We start from the raw sequence: 14,966 nt of genomic DNA on the forward strand, positions 1-14,966 counted from the left end.
ACTATTATTGAGGCATCTGATTGGTCAGTTTATAACTTAAATAACTTGCAATACAGAAAAAATATGAATGACTATCCTGACCAATAGAATGACTGAGTACTGGCTGTTTATTTCCCTGTAGAATAGGATGGGATTTGGCTTCTTGGAGCGAGTGGGTACTTCCTATGCAGAAGGTGGGGGGAGGGGGTCGCTCAGGGCAGTTCTCATGTGTTTTGTCAAACAGAACAAAAACTGTTGCCAGAAGTTGGAGAAACCGACGTTGGATGGGTTGTAGGCAGAAACTAAATTCCAAATGGAAGCCATTTCTTCCTTCTTTTCCGTTGAACGTTTAAATGAGCTGCTGCCAAAAAGTTCACTGCTTCGTTTAAAGGCTGACAGGTAATATGATGGTTTGGATGTAGAACCTTATTCCCTGAGACAGTTATTTCTTCTTGACAAAGTTGTAGAGCCTGTTTAAGTCAATTTCAAGAATTGCAGAGAGCACTACCAGCTGAAATATTCTGATTTGTGGAATCTATCCGGGCTCAAACTACTGACTCTTTGACGAAACCATTAGGAGCACTAATGGCGTCTTTATTATAGTACTTTGAACAGATGCTCACCCCCCCCCGTATGCGTCGCCTCCAGGCTCAAGCTGAGATATCTTTTACACTTTATGGCTCTCCTTTTGGTGGCACACGCAGAAAAGAAAAACCATCAGCTCGGGGGGAAAAAAATCGTTTCCACAACCTTTCCTTTTCACAGGTGGAGGTGAGCCCGCTGGAAAACGCCATTGAAGTGATCGAAAACAAGAACTTGCAGCTGCGCACGCTGATCACGCAGTGTCAGAACCGGCAGATGCAGAACATCAACCCCCTCACCATGTGCCTCAATGGTGTCATCGATGCCGCCGTCAACGGGGGCCTGGCCCGCTATCAAGAGGTAGGGAAGGCTCGATGGAGGATGATGCGGAGGCCCAATGACATATGGATTGTCTAATGATGTATGAAGGCGGAATATGGGAAGTGTAGAGGCACCCAGTTTTGGGGGGAGGGAGGAGCAGAGGAACAGCTGGATGGATGGACGCATGAACGGCTGGGCGAAAGTTTGATCGGGTTTATGGATGAGTCAAGAGCGAGGGGATGGAAGCAGGAAAATGAGATGGATGGGTGATGTGGGAATGGGTGGATAGAAAAAGGGGTTTTGGCCAGTGGGCGGATGAGGAGAGAGGGGATCACATCAGTAAAAGAGTGACTAATAATACTTTAGAGTTGGAAATGTTGATGCTGCAGCTATAATATCATAAAAAAATTAAAAGATACAGGTTGAAAAAACATTTGCATCATATTCAAATAATTCTTGAAAGACTGCCAGATAATGTTTACATTCCAATTTTCCCAACTGAAGGAAAAAAAACAACTTTCAATCTATTCGAGGATATTATTTTTATCTTGAGAAAACGGAGTGGACTCGGCTCTGGGTTGCATAGCAACTGCTGTGGGTGTGTATGCCAGTGGTGCGTGTTTATGTTGTGTGCTTTTCTTGGAGGTGCATAAACTCTATAATTTTTAAAAGCAAAAGCCTCTCTTCATAAAAAAGGGTTTGAAGAGTGCAGACAAAAAATAATAAGGATACAATGATTGTACACACATTACAGCTGTACTGTATCAACGCTTTTACTTAGTACGCATACTAAGGTTTAAAAGATATAGATCTAGAAAAGGGTACGGGCTAGGGGTGTTTATAGTGTACAGTTGTAGTTTAGTATATTTAGTTAGCTGGTTTCATGTGAGGCTGCCCAAAGGGTAATTGGGTTTAGAGGTTACAGGTGATGTACGTGTTCAGCAGTGGTGGTGACAGGTGGCAGGATTCTTGCTCGTTTTCCAACATGTCCCTCTTTGGCATGTTCTAAGTGGCTGGACATGCCTGATCCAGATAATCAGCTGTGAGTATGGCAAGGATATCTTGAAAAGGTGCAGGCACACCAACCATTGAGGCTTAGTGTTACCCACTCCTTGTGTAAAAAGATTTGTAGAGTATACATTAAGCAAGTAAACAGGATATTATTGGTTCATGAAATTTAAAAAAAAGGAAAGGTACTTGGGTTTATATGGTATGAACTGAATAAGGGTAGGGAGTAACAGTCTTTCGAAGATACAGATGTTGGGAAAAGAAACTCCAAAAGGGTTTAAAAAGTAGCGATGTAGTAAGTGTAAAAGGTAAGATGTCTCTTAGGATACAGACAAAGTTAGTCAAGGTTTAAAAGGTACTGATATTGCAGGTGTCCAAGGGTTTATAGGGGTATACGTTCAGTAAAGGGTGCAGGGCAATAGGTTTTGTGAGGTACATGTGCTGTATGACTACAGGGTAATTGGGATTATATGGTATACTAGTCATACGTGAACAGAGTAAAAGGTTTCATGTACACACTAGGTCCATGGTAATAGGGTTTATAGGGTATGAATTTGGTAAGGGCAGTTATTAGCCGTTTTACTGGGTTATAGGATCAACAGGGTATAATATACATGTAGTAAAGCTACGTTCACACCGTCGAGGTGACACGCGTTCAAGAACGAGCTAAAAGTGCATTCTTGAATGTGCATTAAGCACATTCTATTCAGTGCATTCTGTTTCTTTTTCTTTTCTACTGTTTACTAGACAAGAGGCGTGGTGTGAAATGTTGGAAGCGGTGCAAATCTCACCAATCCTGCTCAAGGCTTTTTCTTTCACAGCTCTACTCCATGAGAAAAACTGGCACAAACCGCAATTTTTAATGTCTTTTTCATGATCAATTTCAAAACAGTTGGCACCTTCGTGAATGAAAGGGTCACCATCCATACATCACTACCAAATCAGAGTCCCTGTTGGTCAAAGTTTAGTTTGGTTTAACTTTCAACACGTGGTTTTGAATGTCGAGCCCGAAAATGTTCATAAAAACTTCGCAGCTATGCATGAACGCCAGAGTTTTGAACGTGGAAGCCAAAATTTACGTAGACTTTTGTTTGGAAGTGCTTCAAGCGTTGCTTAGGGCGGTGAGAAAGTAGCTCTAAGAGTACAAGATAAGGTTTCTAGGGTACAAACTTATTACAAGTACACTGTAATTGGTTTGGAGGATACAAAAATAACCTGGGATTTCCACCTTTGCTACAGTAAATCTTCTTTTGCTTGTTGGTTAAACCTTAAACTTCACTGTAAAATGCCATGTACTTGGATTGTTTTCTGCAAGCTGGACATATTTAACCATTTTTTCGAACAATCCACAGCTGACATCAACACTCATTTTTCTCTACAGGACAAATCCTGCAGCACCCTATGGCCCACGCCTTTAAATCTATTAATTTACTCTCGTAATGCCGATTGACAGCTGTGGAGGCTTGGCTACAAATGAGGGAGAAATTGTCATTATTAATATTCAGATTTATCGCTCTAGTTTGAGTCGAAACCCTTGAGGGGGGAATGCTGTCTGATTTATTTTCCTCTGCCATCAGCGTTCCTACTCTAATTGGACTCTGCTAATGATTAACTGAGCCACTCCATGGTGGGGTCTCACTCGACGCAGTCGGACTAAAAAATTTTATAATTTGTAAAGGATTATTGATCTTTTTCTTTTTTTTTTTAACTTCCATCTCCGGAGGCCTCAGGAGAGAAAAGTTCCTGATGAAATGCAGCACAACTGCCATAGAAATGACTACCTTTTTCTTTTCTTTTTTTCCTTTGGTCTGAAAAGATTGTCGTACTGTTGATGCTGTAAAATATTTGAAAGTGATTATCTGTGCAGCACGGTTTATTAGGAGAGGAAAACGCAATCGTGTAGAGTGCATACAAATTTGCTTCCTTGATAAACATTGCAGTCTAAGGTCTGGAATAATAAAACACCTTGAGGATTCTTGGTCTGTGAGTCATTTGATAGAGATAAACTTTTCTGATTGAACCTTGAGCATCGTTTGTCTTTGCCCGTCTCTTCAAAAAATGACAGCTCTGTCCTTGAGGGTTACTGTTCTGGACTTTTATTTCGTAAACACCCCCTTTACCTTTCGGTTCTTTGCCCCTGTTTTTAGTTTTTCCTCCCATGTTTCCCTCTGGGGCAGATTTGACGGCAGATTGCAAGACGCTCCTTTCATCAGCTTATCCTCTCTCCTCCTTTGTGTGCTCTGATGCCGACTGAAAAGGATTTGCTATAATCCATAGACACTTCACAAGCATTGATGCCAGTGTAAACAGCAAGAATCTAGCATTTAATATATGAAGATGACAAAACAAAAAAAGAAATAATCATTTACATGAGACAGAGCATCTTTTTATTTCATCAAATGTGTTTCGCCTTTGAGTTGTCTTGAAGGCAAATGTTAAACTAAGAGAATTAAAGCCGTCTGTGAGCCATAACCAATATGGAAGATGGTTTTCTACGATAGACAAACCCATTCCGGTTTGAGACCACTTTAAGAATGAAACCAATTCAAGCCCAGACACAGTTTTTTATTCCATAGCCATCACATTATGAAGTCAGCCTCATTTTATCATGTAGAATAGTTCAACTTAACAACAAAAATAAATATAATTACAGGCTAGTTTAAAGACATTTTTTCCCTTTGTGATTTTATTTTATTTCACATTTTTATAGTTTTTGGCCAAAAAGTGACATTTTTTAAAGCAATTTTGATCTTTTTTTTGTATTTGGAATAAAAGGGGGGAACCTTTTTTACTTCTATTGAAGCCTAATTAAAAACAAAAGTAACTCAACTTGGGGGTTTGTTACACAATCAAGAAGATAATTTAGTAAATAGAAACAAAGACGAAGTTGCAGCCAGATTTAAAAATGTTCTAATTCTTATAAAAATATTAGTGTTACGTGTAACCTCCCTCACTACTCCCCAACCCCTAAAGGACTCCCTGTAGTAAATGTGCTAGTGACATTTGTTGATATTTTTAATGCTACTAATAATATTACTACTAGTATTGGCGCTAATGCTACTATTACAGAACAAACTCCTTGGCTGTGTCCTAATTCCTAATTTTTTTCCTAACAAAAAAATCATAAAATGCCCTGGATTTTAACGCAATTCACAGAGTCACAGGTTATTTTAGTTTTTTTTTTTTGAAAACAGCAAATATGATTTAATCAATTTACAGAATAAAAACCTAATAGATAAAAATATTTGACAATTATTTATGAATCCACTGTGTTCTTATGATTAAAACTCAGATGATTTATAAAATATAAAAACATGTTTTTTTAAATGACAAATTGTTCAAATGCAATGCACTGGGATCTATATTTGCTATTTTAATGTGCATTTATGTGCATTTTGGACCTCTAGGAAATTTCCAGGGCACTTGATTTTGGAATCGTAGATTTGGGCAGCTCTACAAAATGGTGAACGTGCTAAATAACACACTAAGTAGCGAGTAGTGAAAACAAATTGGACAATAAATCATCTCAAACACACCTAGATTTTAAAATGTTATAAACTAACATACAAATCGGAGTATGATCATAATTTCCCGTAACTGTAAGACCTGTTTGCTCTTTCAAATGTTTTGGATTTTGGGAAAGAGTGAAGTTTGATGACCAGCCAAAAAAAGTGGACAACTTTCAGTTCAAGAACTTGCTTCAAACTGTTGTTTTATCCAGTGATATAAACTATAGGAAAAGGTGAAAAGAAGAGTGACATTGACCAAGCTTTTCAAACTTACTGTCAAACAAACTTTTTAAACCAAAAATTGCATTTTGAAGTCTACTATATTCTTGTGGGGTTTTAAAAAATGTATTTTATGCTTTGTAAGCCTCTTCTTTAGTCTTTGACCTTTATTTTAACACAAAACAAAACCCAGTTAGAAAGTCAGTTCAGTACGTTGGCTCAGTTTTCCTTCAAGTTTTGAAGGACTTGACAAAAGTGCACACATTTCCTGACTCAGTTCCTGCGGGATTCGAGTAACACGGCAGCAAGAAAGCTTGTGGTTTGCTGCCTCCACTAACGTTGTGCGTTTTGTCCCCCCCACGCAGGCCTTTTTTGCCAAGGACTACATCATGAATCACCCGGAGGATGGCGATAAGATTGGGCGCCTGCGAGAACTCATGTTTGAGCAGGTCAGGAATGAGAGATGCCCAGGGACAAATGTGCAAATAATCCCCCCCCCCCCCCCCCCCCCCAAAAAAAAAAAAAAAAGAAAAAAAGATGAAAGCAATAAAAACCCCTTTCTGTTTGGATTTTGGTACTCCAGGCACACATTTTGGAGTACGGCCTCGCCGTGCATGAGAAGTTTGTTCCACAAGACATGAGACCTCTACACAAGAAGCTAGTGGATCAGTTCCATCTAATGAAATCCAGTCTGGGCATACAGGTAGGCTGCAGTCATTGTCGTTTCATTTGAAACATTTAGAAAATGTTTCAAACTCTTGGATTCAAATTTATAAAAAAAACAGAAAACTATAACTCTTATTTTCTTAGAAATACAGCTTTTTTTTTTACACTATATACACTCTAGCTGTCTCCTGAATTTCAAAGAAAAAAACCCAAAAGGCAGCTGTGTTTAGAGCTCAGAGTAAATGACCCCAACACTTCTAAAGGGGAATTTTACCCTTCATTAAACAGCATTCCATCATCAACATATAGCGTGGTCTGTTTACATGCCTCACTCTGGCTTCAAGAAACATTTAATCATGTGCACTTGTTCTTTTTTTTAACCACCCTCAATTTGCGAACCTCAGGAGTTCCCGGCTTACGTGCGAGCGAGCCCCGTGCCCTTCACGAATGGCAGCCCTCGATCCTGCCGGAACTCAGTTCCAAGCATCGTTAGCACAGACGCCAGCAGAGGGGTCGCAAGGCGGAGGTAAGAATAGTTTTCCACCAAAATGAAGCTTCCGTCATTCAAGATCTACTACGAACCCCCGTAATGTCAAATACTTTAAAGACCCACTCAGATGAAAACTGTTTTTAACATGTTCTTAAGGTAATTTTCAGATGATTGAGGAGATGTTTAAAGAAAATAAGCGTAAAATTACATTTTTGAGTATTTCTTCATTCAAATTGTTGTGAATCAGGAGCAGATGAAAAAAGCTGTTTAAAATAAGTGTGTCTGCATTGTAGAAAATACACTGCTCCATTCCATTTTGATGCATCCACTTATGGACGACTTGATCCATGTTTGTCTTTGTTTGGCTCCGACATTGCTCACTGTTTTTGTTGCACTGATAATGTTAGGTTGGGGTTGTGAGGGGCTGTAAGCTAGCGGGAGAGCATGTGAACAGAAAGCTTTTAGCAACTGGAAGGAGGGGGAGAGTCGCTCTGTGCTACAATTAACCCTCAACTCAGAGATATTCTAAGGATTTACTACCGCTCAACAGAAACTTTATCCTAGACAATAGCAGTTTTTCTAAATTATTATTATTATTTTGGCTAAAAACGGCATAATCCAAATAAAAAGACCAACGGGAACACTTTGAAAATAGATCTAAAGACAGAGTGGGTCTTTAAAATTTGTAAATTGTAAAGCTTGAAAAAGTTTTACAGATTTAAGCCCCTCCCCCAGCCATCACCATCTTTCTATGGACTGCCCTTTACTGCTGACCTTTGCCTCCATCTCACCTTTTTGGAGTTTTTACCTCATGTGTCCCAGCGGTGCTTTGAAGGCCACACTCAGCGACCTTTTTCTCCTCCTTCTGCAGTCTTTCACTGACATGGTTCGATGTTGGCATATAATAGGCGGGGGCGTCTGGCTGGCTGGCACCCAGAGGGATACCTCTGTGTGGCTGCTGTGAGGCCAACAGGCAGACTGTGTGGGTGTGTGTGTGTGTGTGTGTGTGTTTTGATGTGTTCAATGACCCTTCCACTCCCTGTACCTGCGACATTCTCCCTGCACCGTCTGATCCCACGGGGCACAGAAAGATGGGGACACGCACATTACTTCAATCTCCCAGTGACATTTCACGTATCCACCAGAGTTTTGATTTCATCCTTTTCTAAACTATGATCTGAAAACCCGAGGATGTCTTTTTCCCTCCCTCTTTTCTTTGCCTTTTAGCAAACTGCCGCATCAATATTTTTTTTCCTAATCTGACATCTCCTGTCTTTCTCTTTGTGTTTTCTCCCACTTTGCTTTATGACTTTTTTTTTTTTTTTTTAAATCGGCCTTGCCGCTCTTCATTCTCGATTCTCGGTGAGTGAAATCTCTCAAAGCAAATGAAACATAACGTAACCCTGTTAGCTTTTATCAAAAAACCACCAAGACCGTCTCTCTCTGTCTTTGAAGTTGGAGCAGCTACCCCGCCGTCAACCGCTATTCCTCCTCCTCTCTATCGTCACAAGCCTCCAACGAGGTCAGTAATATCACGGGACAGTCAGAGAGCTCTGATGAAGTCTTCAACATGCAGGTAGGCCTCCTTCACTCCAAACACTTCGTACACACTCCTTAAGTAGTTGATTTTCCAGATTTTTCTCTTGTACTCCCCATAGGTTTGGCTTAAAACACTGTTTTTGTTTTTTACCCTCTTTCTCCCCCTCACCCGACCTTTTATCTTCCCTGTTCCATATTTGGGGCTCTGTCCGCTCTGGCAAATTGTCACGATTACATCAAATAAAGACACGCTTCTTTGTCTGGGCCGTTCAGGGAGCCCGAATCTAATCTAAACTAGATTTGGGCAATTCGCAGAGCTGCCGACAACTTCTGGCAAGCAGTCTGCTGCACCTGGAAGGCCTAAGTGAGGAGAGAAACCCGGCAGGAAAAGGCTGTTGTCAGGATACTGACGGCGCCATTTATGGAATTAGAATCGAACGCCTTTGCTTTCGCAAACAATTTACACTAAAGTAGTAGAAAGAGAATTGATATGAAGATGAAATTAGCTGAATGCATTTGGTTTCATACTATTTTTTTGGCATCATGTTGATGTTATTACTTAGTTTACCACAAAATAATAGTAAAAGCTATTTAGGAGATATCAGAAAAAACTGTACAGCTGTAATGATTAAGAGGCAAAACCGATTCTAATGAGCTTTTGAGTTGTATAAAAAAATCTTGTGGATTTTTTTCAATTCAGAGCTAACCTCATTATGGCTAATACTAGCATGGAATTGTCCTATGATATTTTCTACACAGTACTATAAAGAAAGATGCAATTAAAGAACAGAAAAGTGGGAAAAGTGAAAACAGAAAAACAAGTGATAAAAGAAACGAAGCCTCATAAACCATTAAAGCCTTTCGTCTGCTTCAAAAATGTTCTTAACTTTAAAGCTTCAAATTAACTAAGGACAGGGACATCTGGTGGTTAACTGCAGGTATAGCAAGCTCAGTTGAAGGGCTATAAGCTAGCAGGAGAGAGTGTACTTTAACCCTTGTGCTATCTTAGATGACCCCACCTCACATTGACGTGTTCTCCCTACCATGACAAAGGTGGATAAAGGTGGAAAGATTTCCTGTAATCCATGAACACCAGTGAAGATCACAAATCATTGAAGAAGAAAGGTTCAGAGCACTGTCTAGTGGGTCTAGATCAGTGTTTTTCAACCAGTGCGCCGTGGGAGATGGTCAAGTGCGCCGTGGAGAAATTGCCCTCATTAACTGATCTAAAAATATTTCCCATCTCCAGGAAATCAGCTCTTTGTTCATCCAAACAGGCCCTGATAAAACACTGAGTAATTAGGAATATAAAAGATCTTAAAATTACTTTTTCTTTGTGTTTATTTAATTCTATTAAAGACATTTTGATAAGAATCACGGTACCGCGATTTAGCCGCAGCTATAAATGTGTAAGGAAAAGTCCCGCCCCTTTAACTGTCTTCGCCAATCATTCTTGAAGGCTTAATCACATGTCATCAGTCTGACCAATCAGAAGTGGTTAAAGTCTTCACTTCCTTGTTCTTAATTCTGCTGATAAAGTCGCTCAGTTCTAACAAAAATACCAGCTAGAGCTCGTCTTTAGCTGGTGGTTCATCTCTTAGAAAAAACAGCCGCAACTTCCTGATTTTTCTGCCACAATTATCACAAAAATACACGTGAGATTGCGCGGGGGGGGGCTGTCGATCAATACAGACCATGAATTTCTGCTTTTTTTTTTTTTTGGATGCTGGTGTGCCGCGGGATTTTTGCCAGGGTTAAAGTGTGCCGTGGCTCAAAAAAGGTTGAAAAAGTGCCTAGGATAGCACAAGGGTTAAAGCCCAAAGTGCTTTACAGTTTCAGTCCCATTCACCCCATTTACAAACTGCTAGTGGCTCCGCTGCGAAACACTGGCGCCAACCTGTAACCACCAGGACAAATGTGGAAATGTAGAAAACTAAGTTTTTATACTATGTATTCATTCAAGTTCTCCTTTTGTTTAAGAGTTTAAACCATTAATGATGTGAACACTCATTTTTATAACAAAGAAAAATTGGTTACTGAATAAAAATTTGAAAACATAATTGAGACAAATGGATCCTGTCAATTTGAATAGGATCAGTACAGAAGTTTAGGGCTCATTCCTGAAGGCAGACTGTTTTCTGCAGTAAATGAAGTGTTTGCATTATAATGCTGCAGAAGACGCGCTGCAGCTTTGCATATGTGTGGAGTGTAAAGCAGGTGTGTGCATCAAACATAAAGCGGGGGTGCAGTCTCCTTGACTGTCATCCGTCTGACGGAATTAGCCGCATGTTTTTCTTCCAAATCAGTGTTTTCCCCTCTTTTGCTTCCACAATGCTTTGCGAAAGTGCACACAAGGACGGGAATAAACGGGTGAACTGTCATGAGGGAAGTGAAGGTGGAATGAATTCATTGAACAATGGCTGTGTGAAAAAAAAGCCAAGCTGAAGATTTTTTTTGGTTTTTTTGTGTCCTGCAGCACAAAAACTGTTCTGTTCTTCCCATCAGAAGGTCAAAACCCAAATAGATGCTGCCAAAACAATAACGACTAATTGAAAAATGGTAGCTTAGGCAACAGTTCAAAGAAAGTTATAAAAAAAACAAACTGTTAGTAGTTATATTTTGCCGGTTGTGTGGCTACAAATGTTTTTTTTCTTTCTCAAATGCAGCCCAGTCCGTCTACCTCAAGCCTCAGCTCCAACCATTCTGCCTCACCCAACGTCACCAGCTCGGCCCCGTCCAGTGCCAGAGGTATTGTGACTTTTTCTTCATCCCCTTACACGCTGCAGGCTTGCAGTGGGGCTTTTTGATCCCGAGTGACTCATCCCGAGGAAGCGGACCGAGAGGTCCGGCAAGACGGCCTTTAACCTGTAACCTCAGTGAGATACAATGTTCTCTCTAACCGCCACGGCAGATGCTTGTCTGATAAGGTTAGCGAGGTTAGATCGGTGCACGGGTTGTGTGCAGGAGGACGTGGACGGGATAAAAGAGGAGAAAGGAAGAAAGGAGCTGAAAGCAACAAGCAAAACTGACGACAAGATGGGACGAAGAACGATATATTCTATAGATCTCTCCAGACAAGGAATCTTCCCTGTGTGTTTCTGTCCAATCCCTATCATCGCCAGTAAGGAGATATGAAGACACTGACCACATGCACACTCCCACTGTGGCAAGCTGATGTCGGCAGGTGGAGGAGCCCCTATAAAACTGCCCTCTGTTGACTCCTGAGAGTTATTGCCAAAGCGGCGTTATCTGAAGGTAGCTAGCGATTGGCATCTCATAGTCGTATGGTAGCGTATTAGTTAATGATGGATGAAGACGCGCATGGTATGGGGACGCAGAGGGGGCGTGCTGAGAGCGTGAGGCGTTTCCGTGGCAGTGTGAGCTTTTGCATTTATTTCCGCGCTTGTGCTGCAAATGCGATCCTGCCGAGTCGTAGCTCAAGTTCCAACTGTCATTGTCCACTGTAGACGAGAGAGGGTGAGGGAATGAGGTTAGAGGGAATGGGATGGCGGGGGGGCATTTATCATCTTGTGTAGCTAGTGAGGCTGAAAAAATGGTGGAGAGGCTTTCGGCTGGGGAGAGAAGAGAAGAGAGGGTGGCCTTTCCTGATTGCCAGTATTTGTGGTAATAGTGTAACACCTTCTCCTGTTTGGACCTTTATGTGCTCGGGCATACTGGTGTATGTGTGTGTGTTTGTTTGTGTGTGTGCGTGTGTGTGTGTGTGCGCACACCTTTAACATCCCATTCCATTCTTTCCAGGTTCACCTCAAATGGCAGAGAAACACAAGCACGCCCGAGAAAACGCGTGTTTGTCTCCACGGGAGAGGCCGGTCAGTGCCATATTCCCCAATCCTCACGACGCCACACAGGTTGGCACACACGAGTAAACACACTAAACACTCTTTGACATCATGCTCATGTACATTTATCTAAAAGCAAATCACAAAAAGCATTTTTACAATCTTCCTGTTCTTTCACATGGTCCTGCAACAAAGCAGTTGTCATCATGAAACCACCTCTGCGGTTTTAAACCTTACAGATTTTACGCACCATCAAGGAATAGCCTATTTTCAAAATGTCATTTATAAGAGGCACCAAACTATAGGACTGACTGATTGAGCGAGACAAAATAGTCAGAGATAAATCCATCAGTCAGTCACACTTTTTTTCTAGAACTTGTTTGTGACACGCTAAACGTTAGCGTATTTACAACACCTGTAACCTTTAACCTTGTTAGTAACACATAAAAAATACAAACACTGCTACACATTAGCATATTTACAATAACACCCAAACTTGTTTATAATTATTGACATTGCAAGGTTTTTCTGTTAGACTCAAAGGCTGAAGGTTTGATTATATTTATTAAAATACGTTTTTCAAACGAATCCATCTCCTGTAGGTTTCAAAAATAAAAGCATAATTTTTTTTTCAAACGAATCCATCTCCTGTAGGTAGCATAATTTTTTACTTTTACTTTACTTTTTCTACGTTTTCTAAAAGGAAAAATTGGTCGAGGTGTTTAAGCTTTCAATTATCTGTTAGGGTATCTGACCATAATAACCTGCCAATTGAGAATGAATGGCGGGGCCATGCATGGCTAGAACCGAATTCACGTCACTACTCACTACTTAGTGCGCTATACATTGCGTTCACCATTTTTTAGCGAGCTACAATCCTAAAGCAAAGTGTCCTACAAATTTTCCAGAAGTCTCTACCCAAAACTAGTGTGCATCGCTGCTCACTAGCTTGGCGAATATAGACCACAATGCATTGCGTTTGAACAATTTTTGCGGGAAAAAATTTCTTTAAATGCAATTTTTTTAATAAACAATCAAGATTTTCTTCCGCAGAACACAGTGGATTCATAAATAGTTGTTGTAAAAAGCTCGTATTGGTGAGTGTGTGTCTGAATTGCACTAAATGGTTCCGCACTATAGTTTTTTGGTAGTTAGGGATTAGGGCGGGAATTCAGACACAGCCCATGTTTCAAAGATGAAACCATGGCTTCCAAACAGCAACAGCCCTAAAATACCAAACTGTAGAAATATTCATGCCCAAAGACATGTTTGTAAGACATCCTGAAGTTGATTTTTGTAACCTCTTCAATTAATAGTGATAGTGATTAACTTTATAAGGTAATTAACATTAAATTAGCTAAAACATGTAAAAAAGAAAAATACCTTTATAAACACTGCATAAATATGGATTCAGCAATATGGGGATTATAATATCTGTGTGTAGAGTATGTTAGCAATAAGCTTCACTAACGTAAAGAGTCAAAAGTACCACTGACACAAAAAATAGGGTGGGACCATGGTCCTCCAAGCTTATGGTGGATTTTGGTAGGAACTACTCATTCAGCAGGCTTAAAAATCCTGTTTCATTCACCACTAACAGTGCGCAAAAGCCAAGGATTACATTGGAGGAGGAAATTGATCTAAAAAGCCAAGGCTTAAGACGCTTTGCTTTGAAAATTCCAAACAACTTTTAAAAGTAAGTTATCAGTTCTGACATAAGTGTAAAAATTCATGGAATTGTTGTTGTGTTGTTCTGAGATAAATAGTTTTAGAAATATTTGAAAGAAACCTTTTTTGTTGTTACTGTTATTTTTATTATTATTTTTCATGTATCCTATGTAATTTTTACCTTTAAAGATGGTGGTGGATAAAGATAGGCGCTCCAGAAGTGCATTCAAGGACACAAAAGTCGGGTGACTAAGTCTTGTTTGTCGGAAACAGATGTTACAATAATTCTTATGAGAGTCTGTTTAGCCTTCATCCACTGCAAACACATTCATGTACAGCAAACTCATTGTTCCAACTACAACAGGGAGGAACAAGGGGGTTATGATATTGCACTTCTTTCTCTTGCCGAAGGATAATATGTAATACAATCACACACTCTACTCATAGTGACAGAGCGACTGCAATGGGAAGATAATGCGTTTGCTTTTCAGGGCCATTCATCTGATGCTGTTGCTGTTTGTGGCACAAATAACCTGTTTTCTAACCCTTGGTGTTAAATCCACAAAAACAAGTACAACAAAAAGGTCCTCACAACAATAAAGCAGTGTTCGTTATCTGTGAAAGTGTTGCTTAGGTCTATTAAATCCTGAATTTGGGATTCCACAATAAAAGTGTGCGTCTATTTCTGAAGGTGAAATATTTTAAGAAAGGAATCTTTTGTTTTTACTTCCCCGCTTAAGGGCAGCTGCCACTCCAGCTATATGTATTTTTGCCTCTTTTCTTTTAAATTGGAAAGGTACTGATAAGTAATTTATCTCAATTTGAGAGCTATAAGTAAGCGGGAGCTAAAATGGAAAATTCACAGGACAAAAGCTGTCCTTGTTAGAAACAGCCTTTTATACCGTACACTGAATGGAACATTAAGCCTCTTAGAAACATAGATATAAATTGTAAGTCTTTCAAGAGCTAATGCAATATTGCCTAAAAAAATAAAACATAAAGATGAAGACATGAGAAAGAAAAAAAAACATTATTATTATTTTCACCCATATGTAGTTCACATTCTGCTGGTTTTTACTTTCAGTAATGAAATGCAAAATCCAAAACAAAAAACGTGTAATATTAAATAAATAACATTATTTAACTCATTATGCCACCACTAAAATGGTTTTACACTTAGCTTCG

At 39.8% G+C, this 14,966-nt stretch overlaps 1 protein-coding gene and 1 long non-coding RNA gene across 7 annotated transcripts in view; one reads left to right on the forward strand and one right to left on the reverse strand.

Annotated features, from left to right (window-relative positions):
* Window positions 1-14,966, forward strand: part of dock4b (dedicator of cytokinesis 4b) — a 152,670-nt gene that overhangs the window by 124,616 nt on the left and 13,088 nt on the right. For 3 of the 6 annotated variants that reach the window (XM_011490916.4, XM_020714319.3, XM_011490917.4), the window contains 7 exons: window positions 745-921; window positions 5,984-6,067; window positions 6,202-6,321; window positions 6,689-6,810; window positions 8,230-8,350; window positions 10,980-11,061; window positions 12,073-12,182. In XM_011490916.4, coding sequence (XP_011489218.1) covers window positions 745-921; window positions 5,984-6,067; window positions 6,202-6,321; window positions 6,689-6,810; window positions 8,230-8,350; window positions 10,980-11,061; window positions 12,073-12,182 — 816 coding nt within the window. The remainder of the gene's footprint in view (window positions 1-744; window positions 922-5,983; window positions 6,068-6,201; window positions 6,322-6,688; window positions 6,811-8,229; window positions 8,351-10,979; window positions 11,062-12,072; window positions 12,183-14,966) is intronic. The other 3 variants (XM_020714318.3, XM_078941506.1, XM_078941505.1) reach the window with 1 other exon arrangement.
* The window catches only part of LOC144989309 (uncharacterized), a 150,894-nt gene that overhangs the window by 52,997 nt on the left and 82,931 nt on the right, over window positions 1-14,966 (reverse strand). The gene's annotated exons all lie outside the window — the stretch shown is intronic.

Source organism: Oryzias latipes, chromosome 23 (genome assembly GCF_053564925.1).
Source record: "Oryzias latipes strain Hd-rR chromosome 23, Olatipes_Hd-rR_3.1".
Taxonomy (NCBI): domain Eukaryota; kingdom Metazoa; phylum Chordata; class Actinopteri; order Beloniformes; family Adrianichthyidae; genus Oryzias; species Oryzias latipes.